Genomic DNA, 23,047 nt, shown 5'->3' with positions numbered 1-23,047 from the left:
TCGATCCCCCGGCGTCCCATATGGTCCCCCCCCAGCCAGGGGCGATTTCTGAGCACATAGCCAGGAGTAACCCCTGAGCGTCAAACGGGTGTGGCCCAAAAAAAAAAAAAAATTTCCTTAAGATTAAAAAATTTGGGGCCGGAGAGATAGCACAGCAATCAGGGCGCATGCAGATCAAAGCCTGGAACAAGGTCCCCCAGCACCACCAGGGTTGCCTGGGTGTCCCCACATTCAGGGAGTGAGCAGCATCATTGTGTTCGAGAACTGAACTGGAGGCCCAATGGGCTCCCCACCCCACCTCTCAAGTACCACTTAGGAGCCCCACCCCACAAAAACAAATAAGCCACTGTTGAGTTGGTTATCTACCACAGCAGTTACTTTCAGGGAAAATAATTCTTTGGCTAAAAAAGCTTTAAAGCAGTAGGTTCTTTTTTTTTTGGTTTTTGGGCCACACCCAGTGGTGCTCAGGGGTTACTCCTGGCTATCTGCTCAGAAATAGCTCCCGGCAGGCACGGGGGACCATTTGGGACGCCGGGATTCAAACCAACCACCTTAGGTTCTGGGTTGGCTGCTTGCAAGGCAAACACCGCTGAGCTATCTCTCCGGCCCCAGCAGTAGGTTCTTATTATTTTATTTTTCGGGCATGGGGGTATTATTCTTTAAATGCAACATACTATTTTGTTTATACTAAGAGATAAGTTTTGGGGTTTTTTTTCCGAGGGGTTCTGCCATACCAGGCAGCACTGAAGTTACTCCAGGCTCTGCACTCAGAAATCACTCCTGGAATCTCTGGGGACCTTATGGGATGCTGGGGATCGAACCTGGGTCTGTCCCAGGTCAGCACCATGCAAGGCAAATGCCCTACCGCTGTGCAATCTCTCTGGCCCAGTAAGAGATAAGAATCTCGAGGGTCAGTCTAAAAGGCAAAGTTTGCTTATATACATTTTTTGCTATCTCATTATGAGCATCATAAAATACATAAAACTGGGGCCGGAGAGATAGCATGGAGGTAAGGTGTTTGCCTTGCATGCAGAAGGACAATGGTTCGAATCCTGTCATCCCATATGGTCTCCCGAGCCTGTCAGGAGCGTTTTCCGAGTGTAGAGCCAGGAGGAACCCCTGAGTGTTGCTGGGTGTGACCCAAAAAACAACAAAACAAACAAACAAAATAAATAAAATACATAAAACTCAAAATTAAAAAAATTATCTGCTGGGCAGGTTGAGTTATAAGGAAGTTATAAGTGGCTGGGCTGTGAGCCAGCTCAGGAAGCAAAGGCCTGTGCCCAAGACAGAGGGGCAGACAACAATCTGCTCCCTTATGAGCTTTGTACTGTAGTTTCCAAATCTAAGATGTGGTTTTTAAAACACTGAGATGTAAGTAAAAAAAAAAAATCAAAATTTTAAATAATTTTACAACCCACTAGAGGGTGGGAGAGATTATTTGTGTGAATAGAGTAGCAGGTCCCAGTTCAAATTCTGCAATGCATATGATCCCCTGAGTATCACCAGTATTCCCTGAGTAGAGCCAGGAGTGATCCCGTAACTATTCCCTGTGCCCCAAAATAATCTACTATAGTCAAAATTTAAAAAAAAATTCATATGTCAGGGCCGAAGAGATAGCACAGTGGAAGGCGTTTTGCCTTGCATGTGGAAGGACAGTGGTTTGAATCCCGGCATCCCATATGGTCCCCTGTGCCTTCTGGGGTGATTTCTGAGCATAGAGCCAGGAGTAACCCGAGTGCTGCCAGGTGTGACCCCAAAAAAACAAAAACAAAGACAAAAAAATAATTCATATATCACTCTTCAACTCAAATGTGTTATCTCTATTATTAGGAAAACAAGCAATTCAGTTAGGAAAAGCCAAGTGCAATATAGTAACAAACATCAGTTTTAAGAGACTAGCAAAGGGCCAGAGCAATAGCACAGTGAGTGGGGCATTTGTTTACATGCAGCTGAACTAGGTTCAATCCCCAAGATCCCATATGGTCTCCAAGCAATGCCAGAATGGTTCCTGAGCACAGAACCAGGAGTAACCTAATAACTGCTATGTGTAGCCCAAAACCAGAAAGAAAAAGGAAGGGAAGGGGAGGGAGGGAGGGAAGAAAGAAGCACAGATGGGGCCAGAGCAATAATATAGCAAGTAAGACACTTGCCAAGCTGAATTTGATTCCCAGCATCCCATATGGTCCCCTGAGCAAGGAGAGATTCCTAAACCTAAAGTCAAGAGTAAGTCCTAAATACTTATGGGCTGTGATCCAAAACCCAAAATTAATAATAAAATCTAGAAAAAAGAGATTAGCACAGAATATGAAAGTTCTACTTGGAAAACAAATAAATCAGTTATGTAAATGTGGTATAAAATTCATTTCTTAAGATTCCAGGAGGTTTTTTATTTAATCTGAAGAAAACAAAAGCAGGAAGAAAGTACCTTAGAGTTGTTTCTATGCAGCAAATCCAATCATTTATTTCTGGAACTTGATCAGTCTTTTTCCAATTATACAAACAAATCCTTCCACATTCTAATCCTATGGCAACAATATATCTGTTGGAAATTGGGGGAAGACTAATTAATAAGATTATGTATTTCCTTCCACCACCATAACTCAAAAAGTAGTTCTAGGCTAGATACATAGCACAAGGGTCAGAGACACATACACTGGGATGGCAGATCAATCCCTGGAATCAAATGCACTACCACCACCAAGTATCACCAAATGTAGGCATAGAGGCCCCAAGCACCACCGTGCATAGCCCTGGATATCCCTGATCACTGCTGGGATGGTCTGGGAGTTTCCATCACTGCAGAGCTTGAGCAGCACCAAGTTCTTTAGTTCTCGTATGGAACCATCTGGCCTTGTTGGTCAAGTATGCTGGGAGTGACCCCTGGGTCCCAAGAGCACTGCTTGAGACCCAAAAATAGATAACATAAAAAAAAAAGTAGCTCTTCGTGTTCCTGTCTCTGTCTTGCAAAGGACTTTTGAAATGTCAGCCTAAAAGACACATTGCTTACTCTAGAGCCCTGCAGGGAGACGTCTCTCCATCAGGGGACATTCCACTGCAGACACTCACCACAGACAAGATACCACAGACCTGGATTGGTAAGTATAATCTCCTAGACACTCCCTTCCATGTTTCACCACTGACTTTATCAAGTTCTATTAATTTAAAACTCCTTCTTCTTTCTTTGGCAGGGGGTATAGGGGATTGTCCAGGCCACTCCCAGTGATTCTTGGTATAGTGCTGCTCCGATCTGACAAAACTGGAGTGAACTCAGGGCCTCTGCACACAATCACGCACTTTGAGCTCTTCTAAGCCCCCACGTCAAAAATTATGAGAAACATAAGCATTATGAAAAAATAATGAGGAACTAAGTGGGACTAACTAAAGAACACAGAAAACCAGGACTGGATCAATTGTACAGCAAGGAGAGCACTTGCCTTGTAAATGGCCAGCTTGGGTTCAATCCCTGGCACCCCATGTGATCTCGCTATCCCACCAGAAGTAACCCCTGAGCACAGAGCAAGGAGTAAACCAAGAGAACCTCTGGGTGTGGCCCAAAGAAAACAAACAAAAGTAGAAAACAAAACACCAGACCCCCTGGAGACTGACCGTTGAGCAGAGTTCAGCACTGGGCACACACTGACAGCTGTCACTGCCCCACCCACGTCCAGGACAGAGGAGCAGGGTCCGATGCTGTGCTCCACGGAGTCATCAGTAGAGTCACAAGGACCCCAGACAACCACCTAAGAGAGAGACAAAACTACATAAAGGTTCTGACGGCAAGGTTTCTAGAAATGTCACAGTATCAAAGACCTAAGTTATACAAAATATTTGGTCTAACAAAAAACATTTCCATTTGCACATGTTCCAGGATTTCAGAGCACTTCCAGCATCACAGAGGAGCTGCAGATGGTCATATCTAAGCCACAAATACCTGAGATCCCCACAACCTAAGTATGTAGGTCCAAACAAAGGTAGGTGTTGCACAACAACGACCTGCTTACAGGACAGGGCTCCCTGCATTGCCCTTTAATGGTGAGGTGAAAAGAGAGGACGCTCCACATCCTGACTTCAATGTAGGATATGCAGATTCCAGGATCTTTAATACAGAAACATGATACCAACAACAGAGACTGTGTGAAAAATGTGTTGGCACTACGGACAATGTCTTGGATTGGACGATCTAGCTTGCATGGAGCCTATAGTTGGTCTTATGCCAGGAAACTTCAGGGGTAGGGTCTCTTTGTATTTAGGCCAAGGTTATTCCTTTCCATGCCCCTCATATTTTGGTGGGCCTATGCAAACAACAATTGCCACTCTAACACCATTTTACTGTGCTCCTTTGACTCTAATCCTTAAAAAAAAAAAACCACTTAAAATTTGAGGTTAACTTAAGCTAATATGCATGTACAAGGAAATGTAAAAAATACTATGCCTCTAATGTTTAAGGAGTCACTTAAGTTTTATGGCTTTAGATTGCCTTCTGTGCTGTTAAGAATATTATAATGTGTTACAATCTGGGGACTTTAGGGACAAAGTAATTGTACATGGATTCTGTTTTATTTATCTTAATGTTCTTTGGCTGAAAGTTCAAAGTTAAGATATCAGCAAGGGGGGCCCGGAGAGATAGCACAGCGGCGTTTGCCTTGCAAGCAGCCGATTCAGGACCAAAGGTGGTTGGTTCAAATCCCGGTGTCCCATATGGTCCCCCATGCCTGCCAGGAGCTATTTCTGAGCAGACAGCCAGGAGTAACCCCTGAGCACTGCTGGGTGTGGCCCAAAAACCAAAAAAAAAAAAAAAAAAAAAAGATATCAGCAAGGGGACTTCTTCTGAGAATGATGTTATGGGTGATTGTCCTTCCACTGTAACTTTACCTTGTCCTCTTTCTTTGCATCTTTGTTCTCATAATTAGAAAAAAAAAAGTAGGTGTTGCATTTCCCTCACACAAAAAAAGGGAGGTATTGTATCAATTAACCTCACATACTAGTTCTTTTTTTTTCTTTTTCTTTTCTTGGGTCATACCCAGTAGCACTCAGGGGTTACTCCTGACTCTGTGCTCAGAAATTGCTTCTGGCAGGCTCTGGGGACCATATGGGATGGCCAGGATAGAACCTGGGTCCGTCCTGGGTCAACCACCTGTAAGGTAAACGCCCGATCGGTGTGCTATCACTCCAGCCCCCACATACCAGTTCTGATCCTCTGAGTCAATGGGTCAGGTGCTCATTAGGGAGTTCAGGCATCTCTGAAGATGTTAGCATTCTAAAGGATGGGCACCAACTATGTCTCTATCTCCTTCTTTATCCAGATGACCCATCTGTCCAGATGACCTAGCCTGATGATGCCCTTCACTTAAAAATGAGACTGTGAGAGCTGAAGCAATACTACAAGCAATAGTACATTTACCTTGCACACAGCTGACCTGAGTTTGATCCCTAGTATTCCATATAAACCCCTAGCACCACCATGAATGACTCCTGAGCTCAGAGCCAGGAGTAACCTCTGAGGTCCACTGGGTATGGCCCCCAAAAAACAAAAACAAAAAAAGAGACTGTACTGCCAGGAACAATTGTACATCAGGTAGGACATTTGCCTTGCAAATGATCAACCTGGTTTTTGATCCTTGACATCTCATATAGTCCCCCTAGCATTGCCAAGAGTAATTCTGGAGTGCAGAGCCAGGAATAACCCAAGAGCATCACTAGGTGAGGAGCAAAAATAAAAGAAGGGGAGGGGAGGAGAAGGTAGGAGAGGAGAGAGAAAAGAATCTCACAGGGGTCCAGTGTCATAGCACAGTGGCAGGACGTTTGCCTTGTACGTGGCCGACCCTGGATGGACCCGGGTTCTGTTCCTGGCATTCCATGTGATCCTCTGAGCCTGCCAAGTGCAATTTCTGAGCACAGAGCCAAGAGTAACCCCTGAGCACAGTTGGGTGTGGTCCAAAAACAAAACTACATAAACAAAAAAACAGCTTGTCTCTCTTTGGCGCCTGAGAGAGACTGACTGCAAAGGTAGGAACAGTCCTGAGTCTTCATCAACAAGTGTTAACAAACACAGGGAGGGAAGAAGAGGAGTGTGTGAGAGCAGGTGTGAGTGTTAGAGGCTGGTGTTTCAGAATGTCATGGAGTAACAGCACGCCCACATGGGCCCTGCACTCTGCAGCCTTTGTCATGGATACAGCTGGAAGAGGCAGGGGGAGGGGGGCATTTTCAAGAGCACCCAGAAAAGTGGAAAGGCAAAATGAGCAACAAGGACATAGACTACATTCCAGGCCCTATTACTACCTTTTGATTTTTTCCAAATCTTGGAATGTACACATCCTTGTATCATTAGAATGAAGAGGTAATAATCATCCAATATTCATTTATTAACCACCATAGAAAAAAAACTTCAATCAGGACACTGAAAAAGAGCAGAGGAAATGCTTGCCTCCTCATCCCCCTCATTCCTCCAGATCCACTCCTCTCAAAGTTTTTTTTATTCCTTTTCTGTCTGGGGCCATCTGCTGAGTGTCATGTGTCTGAAAGGCCTTCTTTTTATTTTCCACAAAATTGAATTTATGAATTTAATCAGATAAGACTTTGTGTGTGTGCATAAACTGATTTCTAAAAGTTATATTAAAAAATCGTGGTATTGGGCCAGAGAGATAGCATGGAGGTGGAGCATTTGCCTTTTATGCACAAGGATGGTGGTTCGAATCCTGGCATCCCATATGTTCCCTGAAGCCTGCCAGGAGTGATTTCTGAGCATAGGGCCAGGAGTAACCCCTGAGCGCTGACCGGTGTGACTCAAAAACAAAACAAAACATCATGGTATTGTACTCTTTTTTTTTTGTTTTTTGTTTTTGTTTTTTTGTTTTTGGGCCACACCCTGTGACGCTCAGGGGTTACTCCTGGCCATGCGCTCAGAAGTTGCTCCTGGCTTCTTGGGGGACCATATGGGACGCTGGGGGATCGAACCTCGGTCCATCCTACGCTAGCGCAAGCAAGGCAGGCATCTTACCTCCAGCGCCACCGCCCGGCCCCAGTATTGTACTCTTTTATATAACCTCTATAAAAATATTATCTCATGCCTTAAAAATATTACCTTTTTTGGGCCCGGAGAGATAGCACAGCAGTGTTTGCCTTGCAAGCAGCCGATCCAGGACCAAAGGTGGTTGGTTCAAATCCCGGTGTCCCATATGGTCCCCTGTGTCTGCCAGGAGCTATTTCTGAGCAGACAGCCAGGAGTAACCCCTGAGCACCGCCGGGGGTGGCCCAAAAACCAAAAAAAAAAAAAAATTACCTTTTTGTCTCGACTCCCAGTGAAGAAATACTTGCTATCAGGAGTCCAATCACAAGACCAAATGATTCTACTGTGCACTGCAGTGACTTTGTTGGTGAAGGCAAAGAGACTAAAAACAGGGTCTGAAAGAAACAATGGTGTTTATAGTATTAGAAAGCTGTTTAGGGCCCGGAAGATAGCACAGCGGTGCTAGTCTTGCAAGCAGTCGATCCAGGACCTAAGGTGGTTGGTTCGAATCCCGGTGTCCCATATGGTCCCCTGTGCCTGCCAGGAGCTATTTCTGAGCAGAAAAAGAAAGCTGTTTAACTACTACACATATCAAGTGATGTAGTAATCTCTATATGCAGAGTTGGTTTTTTTTTATGCTGTTTTTTGGACATATTAACAGAGCTCGGGTCAATCCTGGTAGGCTCAGGAAACCAACAAGGGTGACAGGGATCAAACCTGGGTAGGCCACATGTAAGACTAGTGCCCTACCTGCTGCACTATTGTGTGGGTCCCTCTACATGCTGAGTTTCGCCATCAGACCCCATGCAGGCAGCTAATTCCTTACCAGAAAGCATATTGTAACTTTTCTAGTAAGGGATATTTTTTGTTTTGTTTTGTTTTTGTTTTTGGGCCACACCCAGCGGTGCTCAGGGGTTACTCCTGGCTGTCTGCTCAGAAATAGCTCCTGGCAGGCACGGGGGACCATATGGGACACCGGGATTCGAACCAACCACCTTTGGTCCTGGATTGGCTGCTTGCAAACGCCGCTATGCGGGCCTAGTAAGGGATATTTTTATACTCATTACACTATAGCCTGACAGTTACATAGAGTCTGAAGCAATTTAACTTTAGTAAGTAACCATTGTATGTATTAGGTTACAGGAAAAAAATTATGCACTTAAAAAGTATCTTTTTGGGCCCGGAGAGATAGCACAGTGGCGTTTGCCTTGCAAGCAGCCCATCCAGGACCAAAGGTGGTTGGTTCGAATCCCGGTGTCCCATATGGTCCCCCATGCCTGCCAGGATCACTCCTGAGCAGACAGCCAGGAGTAACCCCTGAGCACTGCCGGGTGTGGCCCAAAAACCAAAAAAAAAAAAAAAAAAAAAAGGAAAAAGTATCTTTTTATTGTGGTACTGGAGAGAGTTCAGGGGTTAAGGCACTGGCCTTGGAAGTAGCCAGTCCTTATCCAATCCTCCTATCTCATATATATATATATATATATGTACAATACCCTGAGTAGCCCTTTCCATATATTATATCTAAAACATATAACTACTCATGAGGAAGAAAGAGAAATATCTTAATCTATACTCTATAAAGATATTAACAAATAATACTCAAAAAATTTTTAAAAAGGGGGCCAGAAAGATAGCATGGAGGTAAGGCATTTGCCTCACATGTAGAAGGTCAGTGGTTCGAATCCCAGAATTCCATATTGTCCCCCGAGCCTGCCAGTAGCAATTTCTGAGCACAGAGCCAGGAATAACCCCTGAGCGCTGCCAAGTGTGACCCAAAAACCAAATAAAATAAATAAAAGATATTAACAAATAAGGGCTGAAGTGATGGCACAGGCAGTAGGGCCTTTGTCTTCATATGCTAATCTATGACAGTCGCGGTTCAATCCCTCAGGTTCCATATGGTTCCCCAAAATGAGCGATTTCTGAGTGCATAGCCAGGTGTAAGCCCTGAGCATCACTGGCTGTGACCCAAAAAGCAAAAAAAAAAAAAAAAAAAAGAAAGTGCTATTAGCATTGCTTAATTTTTTTTAAAAGGTTATAAATTGGAAAATTACTATTGGTTTTGTTTTGAACTACACTCAGCAGGTTCAGGGCTTATACCTGGCTCCATGCTCAGAAATCACTACTGGATGGAGTTGGGGGAACTCTAAGGGGTACTAGAGATTAAACTCAGTCAGCTATCTGCAAGACAAATGCCCTGTCCACTGTTCTATTGCTGTAGCTCCAGGAATCACTATTAATGAACAGAAAATCTACCCTAACACATTGTTCAAAATGTGTGCTGATGATCTCTAAAATACAAGAAACTAGAAATAACACAAGACCAACAGAATGTGGATCATATCAATGGAAAAAGAAATAAACAACAACAACAACAAAAACCCAATAGGAGTGGAGTCAGAGCAATAGTACAGCGGGTCAGGCACTTGACTTGCACATAACCAACCCAGGTTCAATCCCTGGCATCTCACACAGACCCTGAACACTGCCAGGAGTAATTCCTGAGAGCAGAGCCATGAGTAACCCCTGAGCACTGCCAGGTATGAGCCAAAAAAAAAAAAAAAAGAAAAAAGAAAAAAGAAAAAAAACACCCAGAATTAAATAACATAAATATACCATAATCTTCATTAAGAAAAATAATCTTTTCAATTAAAAGTAGTTTTAGGGTGGGGCTGGAGAGATAGGCATGGAGGTAAGGCGTTTGCCTTTCATGCAGAAGGACGGTGGTTCGAATCCCGGTATCCCATATAGTACCCTGTGCCTGCCAGAAGGCGATTTCTGAGCATAGAGCCAGGAGTAACTCCTGAGTGCTGCCGGGTGTGACCCAAAAACAGACAAACAAACAAACAAACAAAAAAACCAAAAGTAGTTTTAGGGGAAGTGAAGAGATAATAGTGGGTAGGGAGCTTGCTTGCATACAGCTGACTCGCTCAATCCTGGCATCTCATATGGCACCCCAAGCTTGCCAGGAGTGATTCCTGATCACAGAGTCAGGAGTTATAGTGATCCCTGAGCACTGTGAAGTGTGGCCCCCAAAAATAAACAAAGAAATAGTTGTCTTATATACATTGAACCCCAGCTCCATCCCTGGCACCATGTATGGCCCCTGAGAACTACCAGGAGTGACCCTTGAGGACAGAGCCAAAAGGAAGTCAAGAACACCAAAGGGTGTGGCCCAAAAGCCAAACAATGAGAAATCCCAAAAGTAGCTTAAGCTGGGCAGAGGAAACAGCTTAAGTGACAGAGTACTACTTCCCTAGCATGTGCAAGGCCCTGAGTTTGATTCCCAACACTGAATAGCTCCCTGGGAACTGTGGATATGAACAATTAAATACAACAAAAACTGGAAAACTAGTTCTATCTACCTGATTCCGGTGAGACCATGTCTTGCCTTTTCCAGAGCGACCAGGTTCTATCTCTGGAGACAGCTAGGAAGAACTTGTCATTAGGAGAGAAAGCCATCTGGGTGACAGTCAAACTGTGGAAAACCAAACTCTGCACTTGTTTCCAGGAAGTCGTGTTCCAAAGAATGACTGCTGCATGTTCTTTCTTAGCTGCCTATAAGATAGAAAGAAAATGAGGGAACAATTTAAGTAAAAAATAAACTTGGGAGGGGCCGGAGCAATAGCACAGAGGTAGGGCATTTGCCTTGCACGTGGCTGACCTAGGACACAACTGGGTGTCCCATATGGTCCCCTAAACCAGGAGTGATTTCTAATTAACCCGAGTGTTACCAGGTGTCGCCCAACACCCCCCAAAAGAAACTTGGAGAATCTGGAGAAATAACATAGCAGACGAAGTGTTTGCTTTGCAAGCAGCTGACCTGGGTTCGATCCCGGCATCCCTTATAGTCTCCCAAAAACTAGCAGGAATAATTTCTGAGCACACAGCCAGAAGAAAACCCAACTGCCACAGGGTGTGGCCGCAAAACAAAAAGACAGAACAAAACAAAAAAATTGGAAAACCGGGGGAAATAAAAGGGGGAATGGGGAAAAAAAAAACTTGGAAAACAAAGTTTTTCAAATTAATCAAAATAAGCTATTTCTATGAGTATATTTTATACCTCTGTGAATGCAAAAATATAATTCTAATGAGGTTGATACTACAGCTTTATCGTTCCTGCAAGTAGGAACAAGGTTAGAAAATATGAATCAGGACCTGGAGCGATAACACAGTGGGTAGAGCATTTGCCTTGCAAGTGGCCAACCCGAGTTCAATCCCCCACGCCTGTCATGAGAAATTCTGCGCAGAGGCAGGAGTAACCCCTGAGAACCACCTGGTGTGACCCAAAAACAAAAGCAAACAAGAGAACAAAAAAAATGCAATTGCAGGATTGGAGTATGGCTCAAGGGTGGGGCATATATCTCTCATCTGAAAAAAAGGAAAAACACAACTGCAAGATTTGAAGACAAGATCCAGAGAAAGCAGGCACTAGTGTCCTTTCCTGCTGTGTACCCAAAACCACTGTTCTTCAGCCTACAAAACTATCCATGAATCAGCACTTATAACCAAGTGACAGACGAGCAGTTTTCAACTTTTCATAGCCACAGACAGGTTCTGGGGTATAGACCATTAGCCTAAACCATTACCAATTTAGAAAAAGTCTAATGACTTAATAACCTGAGGCCAAGGGAATAAAGGTAAAATTACCTACCTTACAAGCTGAGGCAAGCAGAGTCTTTGAACTATTACAAGTAACACAAAATATTTCATAGCCATGGCCGTATCTGAAAATTAAAGAAAAAATGAAAATTACCCAATTAATAAATATACCTATTCTTTTTTTTTTGTCTTTTATTTTTTGGGGGGGGGGTCACACCCAGCAGCATTCAGGGGTTACTCCAGGCTCTGCACTCAGAAATTGCTCCTGCAGGAACAGGGGACCATATGGGAAGCCGGGATTTGAACCACCGTCCATGCTGGATTGGCTGCGTGGAAGGCAAATAAATGCCTTACCACTGTGCTATTTCTATGGCCCATTAATATACCTTTTCTTAAGCTGCATTCTTATAGTATTCCCCCTAGTAAAAGATATTTTAGGGAACATTACATTTCTTTCTAGAAAAACATTTGGGAGGGAAAAAAAAAGAGACTAGAGATTTTAAGAGTATACTTTTAGAAAGCATGACAGTACAATTACATTAAAATCAAAAATTTCACTCCCGGCCAACCAACACAATAAGCATAGATCAAATGGAGGCTTTGGTGGGAAGCCACTGAAAAGAAAAAGCAGCTGAAACAGCAAACTAAATTCTGCTTAAACAGGGGTGAAAAAAGTAGATGTTATACCTTTCCAATTAAAAATTAAAGCCCAGGGTCAGTAACAGAGTGTTCAACATGAGGCCAAGTTTGATTCCCAACACTCTGTGGTTCTCCAAGTACAGCCAGAGGCAAATTCTAAGCATTGAGCTGTGAGTAGTCCCTGAGCCCCTGAGATGTCCCAAAGACTAAAACAAAATAAAACAAAAAAGTAGATAAAGATTAAGAACACAGGTGCCAGAGGGATAGCACAATGGGTAGAGCACTTATATGAGCCAACCCGGTCCCCTGAGCCAGCCAAGAGTGATCACTAAGTACATAGCCAGGAGTAACCACTGAGTCACTGGGTATGACAAAAAAAATTTATTGTGAGACCAGGAGCCAGAAAGTACAGTAGGTAAAGACTGCCTTAGATGCAGCAAACCGGGGTTCAATGCCAAGCACTCCATATGGTCTATTGCAGGGGTCTGTAACCTTTAAGACATAAAGAGCCACTTGGTCTCATTTCCTAAGGAAAAAAAAACTGGAGCCACAAAACCACTGAATCATTTAAAACAAATATAGTACTGCATACATTGTTTCTTATTTTAATGCTATAAACAGGATAGTGCAGTGCAAGGTTTCTTCGCTGTTAACTTTGCTGGGTATTTGTGAATCCAAGAACAGTCCCCAGAATGAGAAATTACTTCCCATCCCCTTGTCCCCTTTCGGGGGAAGACCTTGGTAATATTTATCCGCAGCAAATAATAATCCACACAGACAAGAACGATAGGGTTTAAAAGATCGGGCAAGGAGAGCCAAAGAATCCTTCTGCAGCCAGCAGCTTTTTCACAGAAGGCCCCTCACTCCTGTCCCTCAAGCTATTTATTGCCAACTCCACAGCGCCCCACCTGGAAGGGTTAGGTGGGGCAAAAGTCACAGAACAATCCTAAGGAAACACTTTTATATACAATTCCAAGAATCATCTTATGGAAACTTTTTCATATGCTACAGTGCAGTTAGCTGTAGATCTGAAGAAAAAAAGAACTTTTTCACTTAATAATGTAAAATATATTTGTACAAGTTAATAGCTAATTAAAATATTTAATTTACCTGTTTAATGAGATTTTTGCTCCTGAACCTCAGTGCAGTGTCTGCACATCAGGGCTGTAAGACGTTACATTCATTTTCACATAGGCTTGGAAGCTCAACTCCCAGTAACAGTCACACTGCAAGCCCTCTCCTTTCTCTCTCTCTCTCTCTCTTTTTGTTTTTTTTTTTTGTTTTTGTTTTTTTTTTTTGGTTTTTGGACCACACCCGGCAGTGCTCAGGGGCTACTCCTGGCTGTCTGCTCAGAAATAGCTCCTGGCAGGCATGGAGGACCATATGGGACACCGCAATTCGAACCAACCACCTTTGGTCCTGGATCGGCTGCTTGCAAGGCAAACGCCGCTATGCTATCTCTCCGGGCCCCCTCTCCTTTCTCTTACTTTAGTCCTCTCTGTCCTCTCTTTCCTTCGCCTTCTTTTTCTCTTTATTATTGCCTTTTTAAAAATTATTTTTCAGTATCCCGTTAGTACTTCTCTTTTCCCTCACAGCAGTCTCCTCCTCAGTGCAAAGTTGCACGCTTAGCATGCTTTCAGTGACATCACACCCTGTGATTTGAGAGAGGAGGCTGGGCCAGGACAGGGACGCAATGGGCCGTACAGAGCGTCTGGGGGCTGTGGAGGTAAGTGATACCACTGCCTGCCCACTGCTACTGGCCCTGCTGTCAGAGCAGCGGCAAAGCTTCAAAAGAGCCACTGAATGACTACTACCAAGAATGATCCCTGAACAGGGCCAAGGATGGCCCCCAAACAAAACAAAAAGATCAATAGGAGCTGGAGCAATACACGGCAGGTAGGGGTTTTTGCCTTGAACATGGCCAACTTGGGTTCAATCCCAGGTATCTTACATGGTCTTGAGTCTGCCAGGAATAATTTCTGAGCAGGAGTAAACCGAGTGCCACCCAGTGTGGCAATAAACAAACCTAGTAATAAATGACACACAGCAAAGATGTCAAATTTGACTCTGATCTCTTAAGAATAGTCACCAAAAAAATCTTTAGAGCAGTAGGTAAAAGTATAAAGAAAAGCAGAGGAGGGGGCCGGCGAGGTGGCGTTAGAGTTAAGGTGTCTGCCTTGCCAGTGCTAGCCAAGGAAGGACCACAGTTCGATTCCCCAGCGTCCCATATGGTCCCCCCAAGCCAGGGGCAATTTCTGAGTGCTTAGCCAGGAGTAACCCCTGAGCATCAAACGGGTGTGCCCCCCCCCCAAAAAAAAAAGAAAAGAAAAGGAGAATATCAAGTTGTGTAGGAAAAAAACATTATATGACAGGAGCTGAGCTTTACTCACAATTTTTGAACTTCAGGCCACAGAGTATTTTGCAGAAGATGATCCTCTGTGGGAGGTTCTACAATAAATTGATAACAGTTGTTACTTGCAATTGTTTTCTATTTTTAGAGAAAATAGGTATTATCTTATCTACACTAATGATTTTATTAAATCATAGTTCTGTCATTTCTTACCAGTAAGTAAAGAAGGTTGAAAGGCCACCTGGTGATAATCAAAACCAGTACTAGTTAGCAGTTCCTCTTCATCGGAAGGCTTAGAAGTTATATCTCCTAGTTTAAAAGAAACACAGCAATATCACGCTTTTAATGTATGCTATTTGTGTCCATCATTAGAACCACCAAGTAGAAGAAATTTGGGTAATATAAAAGCGCAAGTCATGAAATTCCAAAGCTAGCACATTTCTATAATTCAACTGTTTTCTAAATGTGCTTAGGACGTCAGGTAAGGCACTTTCTAGCATGCAGCTGACCCCAGTTCAATACTCAGCACCACATCTGATCCCCTGAGCATCACACCCAGAGTCACTCCTAAAAAGAATCTGGAATATCTTAAAAACACTTTTATCCCCAAAGTGCTTTCCAAAGCAGTAGCCAATTCCACAAAGATCTTTCTGCTTTCCTTTAAAATTTCTCAATTTTGAGGGGCCAGAGTGATAGCACAACAGCCTCCTGGGTTTGATCACCAGCATCCTATATAATTCCTGAAATCAGGAGTGATTTTTGAGCAGAGCCAGGTATTCCTGGCTAAGCACCACTGGGTATGGCCCAAAAACAAACAAACAAACAAACAAACAAAAATATCTCAATGGGGTCTTGGAGCAATAGCACAGCGGTAGAGCATTTGCCTTGCAAGCAGCCAACCCGAAGGACCTCGGCTCGATTCCCAGCAACCCATCTGGTCCTCCAGCCTGCCAGGGGCAATTTCTGAACGCAGAGCCAGGAGTAATCCCTGAGCATTGCCAGGTGTGACCCAAAAACTAATAATAACAATAATGATAATAATGATAATATTCTCAATGTTTTTAATTTTTTGGGTCATATCCAGTGATGCTCAGGGGTTATTCCCGGCTCTCTGCATTTAGGAATTATTCCTGGTAGTGCTTGGTAAGCCATATGGGAAGATGGGTATCAAATCATCAGTTGCAAGCAAGTCAAGCACCTTACCTGTTGTAATATCACTCCAGCCCAGTTTCCCAAACTTTTAACTGAAGAAGACTCTTCAGGTTACCAACATTAACCTCTATAGTTGTAGACTTCCATGAAACCTGTTTAGCAAATTTATATATTTCTGGTACTGCATTTATACAGATAATTATAGCGTAATTAAAATAATCGGAGAAAATAAATACAAGATTTGGGGGAGGGGGGCAACACCAGTGGCACTCACAGTCTGGGCTCTTTGCTCAGAAATCAATCCTGATAGGCTCGAGGGACCATATCAGATGTTGAGGATCAAGTCCCGGTCAGCCGGGTGCAAGGCAAATGTCCTACCCACTGTACTATCACTCCAGCCCTGATATAACACAATTTTTAAAGTAATAATTGTAGGGTTGGAAAGTAATGAGTAAGGCTCTGATCTGGGTTCAATCTCTGACATCCCTGAACTTTGCCAGGAAAAATTCAAGTGCTGAGTTTGATTCCATAAACCAAATAATAATTGTAACAATGGGGCTGGAGTGACAGTACAGTGGGCAAAGTGATTTCCTTGCACACAGTCAACCTGGTTTAATCTCCAACATCCCACATAGTCCCCTGTGCAAAACAGGAGTGATTCCTGAGTGTATAGTCAGGAATAACCTGAGTATTGCTAGGTTGGTCCAAAATCTAAAAAAAATACTTAAATTAAAGAAATAATTATTGGGGCTGGTGAGGTGGCGCTAGAGGTAAGGTATCTGCCTTGCAAGCGCTAGCCAAGGATAGACCACGGTTCGATCCCCTGGCGTCCCATATGGTCCCCCCAAGCCAAGGGCAATTTCTGAGCACTTAGCCAGGAGTAACCCCTGAGCATCAAACGGATGTGGCCCCAAAAACAAAACAAAAACTAAACAACAAAAAATAATTATTGTAAAAAACACTATTCAAATATGTACTAGATTGTAGGTATCCTTATAAGTATAGGAATTTCGGGACTAAAGCCTTACCTTGAAATACAGCTTTATTTGATAATCCCAAAGCAGGGACAGTTGCTCCTTCTGGAAGGTCACCGTTTTGCTGGGGGAAAAAAAAAGTATGACAATGGGGTAGAACAGGAATGATAGGATAGTGGGCCAGAGCAATAACAAAGTAGTAAAGCATTTGCCATGCATGCAACCAACACAGGATGAACCATGATTCTATTCCCAGTATCCCATATGGTCCCCGAGCCTGCCAGGAGCGATTTCTGAGTGCAGAGCACTGCCGGGTATGACCCAAAAACCAAAAAAGAAAAAAAAAGGAATGATAGAATAGTGGTTAGGGCACTTTTACTTTGCATGTGGGCAACCAAAAGCACTGCCAGAAGTAACTCCTGATCATCACCAGGTATGGCCCCAAAACAATTGCCAGTCCCTAAAAATGGTTATTACATAACTATTATTACATAATAGTCCAAATTCGTACTGGGGTAGTAGGAGTATTGAACTGGAGAAATAGTACAGTGGGTAGGGTGCTTGCCTTGCACCTGTTAAGCCAGTTTTGATCCTTGGTATCCCATATGGTCTCCCAAGCCCTGCCAGAAGTGATCCCGGAGTGAAGAGCCAGGAATAGGAACCAAGCATCCAAAACTAAACAGACAAATTCCAAATGCTAAAAGTTACCTGTTATATGAGGCACTATAAAAATGTGCTCAATGGAGCAACAGTACAATGAGTAGGGTGTCTGACTTGCATGTAGCTGACTTGAGTTCAATCCCCACCACGTATGGGCCTCTGAGCATCGCCAGAAGTGATCCCTGATTGCAGAGTCAAGAGTAAGCCCTGAATACTGCAGGGGTGTTTCCCTCCCCCAAATAAACAAAAAAGTTAAAAAATTTTTGAAACCAACTTAAAGACTACCTATGTGAAGCTCTGCTTCTACACCAAGAGATGAAATGGTAAGCTTTCCTAACCCCTAGTTGATATGCAACATGTTTCTTAGGAACCTTTTCATTTTCTTTTTTTTAATTCTTTTTTTTTTTTTTTTTGGTTTTTTGGGCCACACCCGTTTGACGCTCAGGGGTTACTCCTGGCTATGTGCTCAGAAATCGCCCCTGGCTTGGGGGGACCATATGGGACGCCGGGGGATCGAACCGCGGTCCGTTCCTTGGCTAGCGCTTGTAAGGCAGACACCTTACCTCTAGCGCCACCTTCCCGGCCCCACCTTTTCATTTTCTATGTTCTAAATAGAAGTGTGCCAAGCTGAAGATAAATTATTTGACTACCTGTATATCCATATATCCTATGTATGGCTTGGCAAACAGGAGTAATTCCCGAGTACAGAATAACCCTTGAGCACAATCAGGTGTGGACAAATGAAAAAAAAAAAAAGACAAAATGAAGCAACTTATTAAAATGATTTGAAAGATACTCACATCACAAAGCACATGATTCAATGATTGATTGGTAATGGCACAAAAGTTTTCTACAAAATTCCGAGGTGCCGAAAATACTCGAAGGACTTTTTCATCTGCTCCGGATACAAACTGAAACCGATTAATCATTGCCAAACATTTCAGATCATATCCATGTATCTGAGGTCTTGCAATTTCATGCCATGTCACCTGGTTATTAAAAATAGTACAATAAAAGTGATCAAATTTCATAAACCAAACTCCTTTTAACAAGCCAAGTATTGAATACAGTTATGTTATGGAATTCCAGCTATAGAGCAGAATCATGCATACTACATTCAATCCTTTTTATGAATGTTAACTCTTAGATTTTTTTCCCAAGAATGAAGGACACTGTGGCTCACGAGATCTCCTGGCAGTGCTCAGCAGAGCATATGCTATATCAGGATTCTTAGATAAGCATCATCTAAATATCCTCTTCCAGTTTCGAACTTGTCTTTTCATTTTCCTGACAGTGTCTTTCAAAGACAGAAACTTAACATGTTGGTTAAATGCATTTTTCAATATTTTCAGCTACAGATCATGAAGAATCAAATAAAATCACTCTAAATCATTTGCCATGTTTTATAATTGATTACTGATGTTTTCTTTTTTTTTTGTTTCTTTTTGGTTTTTGGGCCACACCCGTTTGACGCTCAGGGGTTACTCCTGGCTATGCGCTCAGAAATTGCCCGTGGCTTGGGGGGACCATATGGGACGCCGGGGGAATTGAACCGAGGTCCGTCCTATGCTAGCGCTTGCAAGGCAGACACCTTACCTCTAGCACCACCTTCCCAGCCCCAATTACTGATGTTTTCAATATCAACATCAATGTTATCTAGAGGCCGGAGAGATGGTACAGAGAGTAAAGTGCTTGTCTTTCCTCATTCAACAACCAGTATCCCATGTGGTCTCTTGAGCATCATCAGGAGTACAAAGCCAGGAAGAACTCCTAAGCATTAGCAGATGAGACAGTCCCCCACCTCCACCCCCCCAAAAAAACCCCAACATTCATGTGATTTACCATGTTCAATTAAAACAGTAATGACATTAGCACACTTCATTAAGGACTGAGATATTTTTGTTTTTAGAGGGGACTATCTGGGGTGCCGAGTATCAAACTCAGGTGGGTTGTGAGTAAAGCAAGTGTCCACTATAGCTCCAGCCCCAGGACTGAAAATTTTTATCAAAAATTAAATCTGAGGGAGTCAGAGAGATAGTATAGCAGGCAAGATCATTATTGGCTTACCTATAGCCAACCCAGGACCAATCCTAGAACCATATATGGTTCCCACGCCCAGCCAAGAATGATCCCTGAACAGAGTCAAGAGTAAGCTCAAATGGGGGCCGGGCGGTGGCGCTAGAGGTAAGGTGCCTGCCTTGCCTGCGCTAGCCTAGGACGGACCGCGGTTGGATCCCCCGGTGTCCCATATGGTCCCCCAAGCCAGGAGCGACTTCTGAGCGCATAGCCAGGAGTAACCCCTGAGCGTCACCGGGTGTGGCCCAAAAACCAAAAAAAAAAAAAAAAAAAAAGAGTAAGCTCAAATACAGTTAAGTATGGCCCAATAAACAAACAAAAATTTTAAAATAACGTTGAATATAAATATAATGACTTCTCAGTCAGACCTACCTTTACAACAGCACTGTTTTATCTTACTCAGTTTTTTGATTTAAGGACCAAACATAAATCTCTCCAATAAGAAATACCTTCAACCATAATTATATAACACTATTTGAAATTAAAAATTAGCTTTTACTCCACATTTTATAGTATATTTTTATGAATTAAATATAAAATTACAAGATATAGTTTTCTCTCTCTCTTTCTCTCTCACACCTGGCAGTGCTCAGGGGATACTCCTGGCTCCATGCTCAGAAATTGCTCCTGGCAGTCACGGGGGACCATATGGGATGCCGGGATTCGAACTGATGACCTTCTGCATGAAAGGCAAACGCCTTACCTCCATGCTATCTCTCCCGTCCCAAAATACAATTTTCATGATAAACTGAGATACAATGTTCTAAGTTTTGTTGTTGTGTTGGGTCACTAGGGATGCTCAGGTGTTACTTACAATTTTACTCTTTCTCTCCAGCCCCTGTTCTAAGTTTTCTGAGAAAATGCCAAACTGTTTTTCAGAATGGATATACCATTTTTCATTTTTTTTTTTTTTTTGGTTTTTTGGGCCACACCCGGTGATGCTCAGGGGTTACTCCTGGCTATGTGCTCAGAAGTCGCTCCTGGCTTGGGGGACCATATGGGACACTGGGAGATTGAACCTCGGTCCATCCAAGGCTAGCACAGGCAAGGCAGGCACCTTACCTCTAGCGCCACCGCCCAGCCCCCCATTTTTCATTTCTATAGCAATGTTTCTCTGGACCCTTACTTACACTCAATATTATTATTATCCTATTTCCCTCATCTTGAATTCAAAGTTATTTTGGCATAGTTTTAATTAGCATTTTCCTAAGAGCTAACAATGGTGTTTTCATTTGCTCAAGAATATTTTTTCTTTTAAATATTTCAGTTAAGGGCCCAGAGAGATAGCACAGCGGTGTTTGCCTTGCAAGCAGCCGATCCAGGACCAAAGGTGGTTGGTTCGAATCCCGGTGTCCCATAGGGTCCCCCGTGCCTGCCAGGAGCTATTTCTGAGCAGACAGCCAGGAGTAACTCCTGAGCAATGCCGGGTGTGGCCCAAAAAAAACAAAACAAAAAAATATATATATTTCAGTTAAGTACATGAACATTTTACCTGTGACTGGTCTCTCCTTTTCCATGGAGCAAAAAGTCGAGTTGTCTGGTCAGTACCAACAGTCATGATAAATTCTCCGTCTGGATCCCATACTAGATCTTGGACACCATCAAAGTGTCCTGAAATGACAATCTCTGGAGTCCACTCTCTCTGCAATAAAAGTGATTCTAACATATCAAAATAATCAAAGACAAGGCTGGAGAGATAGTACAGTGGGTAGTGATTTGTCTTGTCTGTAGCTGACCCCGGTTTAATTCTCAGCACTCCACATGGTTTCAAGTGTTACCAAAAAATGACCCACGTGCACAGCCAGGAGTAAGGCCTGAGCACTTACATTTTTGCCCCCCAAACATACATACATACATACATATGTATACATTTTAAAAATAAAGTCTGATAATGACCCCAGCTATCAGGCCTGATAATAGGAAAGACCAAAGGGCACAAGCAAAGTAAAAAGCTAAGTATACAAGACAGAATATATTCAAAAAACAATTCATTTATAGATTGGGCCGGAGCAATAGCACAGCAGTAGGGTGTTTGTCTTACATGCGGACAAGTAGAACCAACCCAATTTCAATCCCCAGCATTCCATATGGTCCCACCCAATTAAAAAAAATGTATCTAAGGGCCGGAGAGATAGCATGGAGATAGGGCGTTTGCCTTACATGCAGGACGGTGATTCGAATCCCAGCATCCCATATGGTCCCCCGAGCCTATCAGGAGCGATTTCTGAGTGTAGTCGGGAGTAATCACTGAGCGCTGCCGGGTGTGACCCCCCCCCAAAAAATGTATTTAGGGATTTAGGGCTGGAGAGATAGCACAGCGGCAGGGCTTTTGCCTTGCACGTGGCCAATCCAGGACGAATCCGGGTTCGATTCCCGGCATCCCATAGAGTCCCCCGAGCCTGCCATGAGCAATTTCTGAGTGCAGAGTAACCCCTGAGCACTGCTGGGTATGACCCAAAATCCAAAAAAAAAACCAAAAACCAAAAAACATTTGTGGGGACCAAAGACATAGTGTAGCAGGCATGTGGCTGATGTAAATTTGATCCATGGCAACCTGTATGGTCCCCCAAGTCTGTCTGTAATCGAGACAGGCACTCTACTACAGTTATTATTATTTAAGTTCATGAAGCTGTTTTTGTTTTCTTTCTTAAAGGATATGTGTAAAAAACATACAGTAGTAAAGGTGTGAAAGTGGCAATCGCTGTTGTTTGCACAGGCCCAGCAAAATGTGGGGAAAACGAAAAAAAAAATCTTGGCCTGATTACAAAAAGGCCTCACCCCAGAAGTTTATTGGCATAAAACTGACTCTGGGCTCCAGGCATACCAGTCTGTTCAACTGCCAGGAGTAATTTCTTTTTTTTTGTAGGGTTTTTTTTTTTTTTTTTTTGGTTTTTGGGCCACACTCGGTGACGCTCAGGGGTTACTCCTGGCTATGCACTCAGAAGTCACTCCTGACTAGGGGGACCATATGGGACACCGGGGGATGGAACCGCGGTCCACCCAAGGCTAGCGCAGACAAGGCAGGCACCTTACCTCTAGCGCCACCGCCCGGCCCCAGGAGTAATTTCTAAGCTCACAGCCAGGAGTAAACCCTGGGGGCTGGTGGGTACAGCACCAAAACAACAACAACAACAACAAAATAATGCATTTATAAAAAGAATTTTTAAGGGGCCTGAGTGGGTAGGGTACAGTGGGGTACAGTGGGTAGGGTGTTTGCCTTGCACACAGTCAACCTGGATTCGATCCCTGGCATCCCTTATGATCCCCCAAATCTGTCAGGAGTGATTTCTGGCACAGAGCCTGAGTGCCTCTGAGTGTGGGCCAAAAACAACAGAAAAGAAGAATGTTTATGCATATTAAAATGTTTATGCATATTAAGCATTCAGGGCCGGAGTGGTGGCACAGGATGTATCTGCCTTGTGCATGCTAGTCTAGGACGGACCGCGGTTTGATACCCCGGCATCCCATGTGGTCCCCCAAGCCAGGGGTGATTTCTGAGCGTATAGCCAGAAGTAACCCCTGAGCATCACCAGGTGGCCCAAAAACTAAAACAAAAAAAAAACAAAAAAAAAACAAAATTAAGCA

General features: G+C 43.3%; 2 protein-coding genes across 3 annotated transcripts in view; one reads left to right on the top strand and one right to left on the bottom strand.

The window, feature by feature from the left end:
* Positions 1–23,047, top strand: part of RPRD1A (regulation of nuclear pre-mRNA domain containing 1A) — a 1,137,547-nt gene that overhangs the window by 986,796 nt on the left and 127,704 nt on the right. The gene's annotated exons all lie outside the window — the stretch shown is intronic.
* ELP2 (elongator acetyltransferase complex subunit 2) overlaps positions 1–23,047 on the bottom strand; it is a 58,872-nt gene that overhangs the window by 1,269 nt on the left and 34,556 nt on the right. The window contains exons 12-21 of the mRNA XM_049769644.1: positions 20,955–21,104; positions 18,187–18,375; positions 16,781–16,850; positions 14,814–14,909; positions 14,641–14,698; positions 11,664–11,736; positions 10,375–10,567; positions 7,283–7,404; positions 3,610–3,743; positions 2,429–2,542 (exon numbers count right to left, since the gene is read on the bottom strand). Coding sequence (XP_049625601.1) covers positions 2,429–2,542; positions 3,610–3,743; positions 7,283–7,404; positions 10,375–10,567; positions 11,664–11,736; positions 14,641–14,698; positions 14,814–14,909; positions 16,781–16,850; positions 18,187–18,375; positions 20,955–21,104 — 1,199 coding nt within the window. The remainder of the gene's footprint in view (positions 1–2,428; positions 2,543–3,609; positions 3,744–7,282; positions 7,405–10,374; positions 10,568–11,663; positions 11,737–14,640; positions 14,699–14,813; positions 14,910–16,780; positions 16,851–18,186; positions 18,376–20,954; positions 21,105–23,047) is intronic.

The sequence above is a fragment of the Suncus etruscus genome, chromosome 3, assembly GCF_024139225.1.
Source record: "Suncus etruscus isolate mSunEtr1 chromosome 3, mSunEtr1.pri.cur, whole genome shotgun sequence".
In the NCBI taxonomy this organism is placed as follows: domain Eukaryota; kingdom Metazoa; phylum Chordata; class Mammalia; order Eulipotyphla; family Soricidae; genus Suncus; species Suncus etruscus.
The sequence above is the reverse complement of the archived record's forward strand: the minus strand, read 5'-3'. Positions and strand labels throughout refer to the sequence as shown.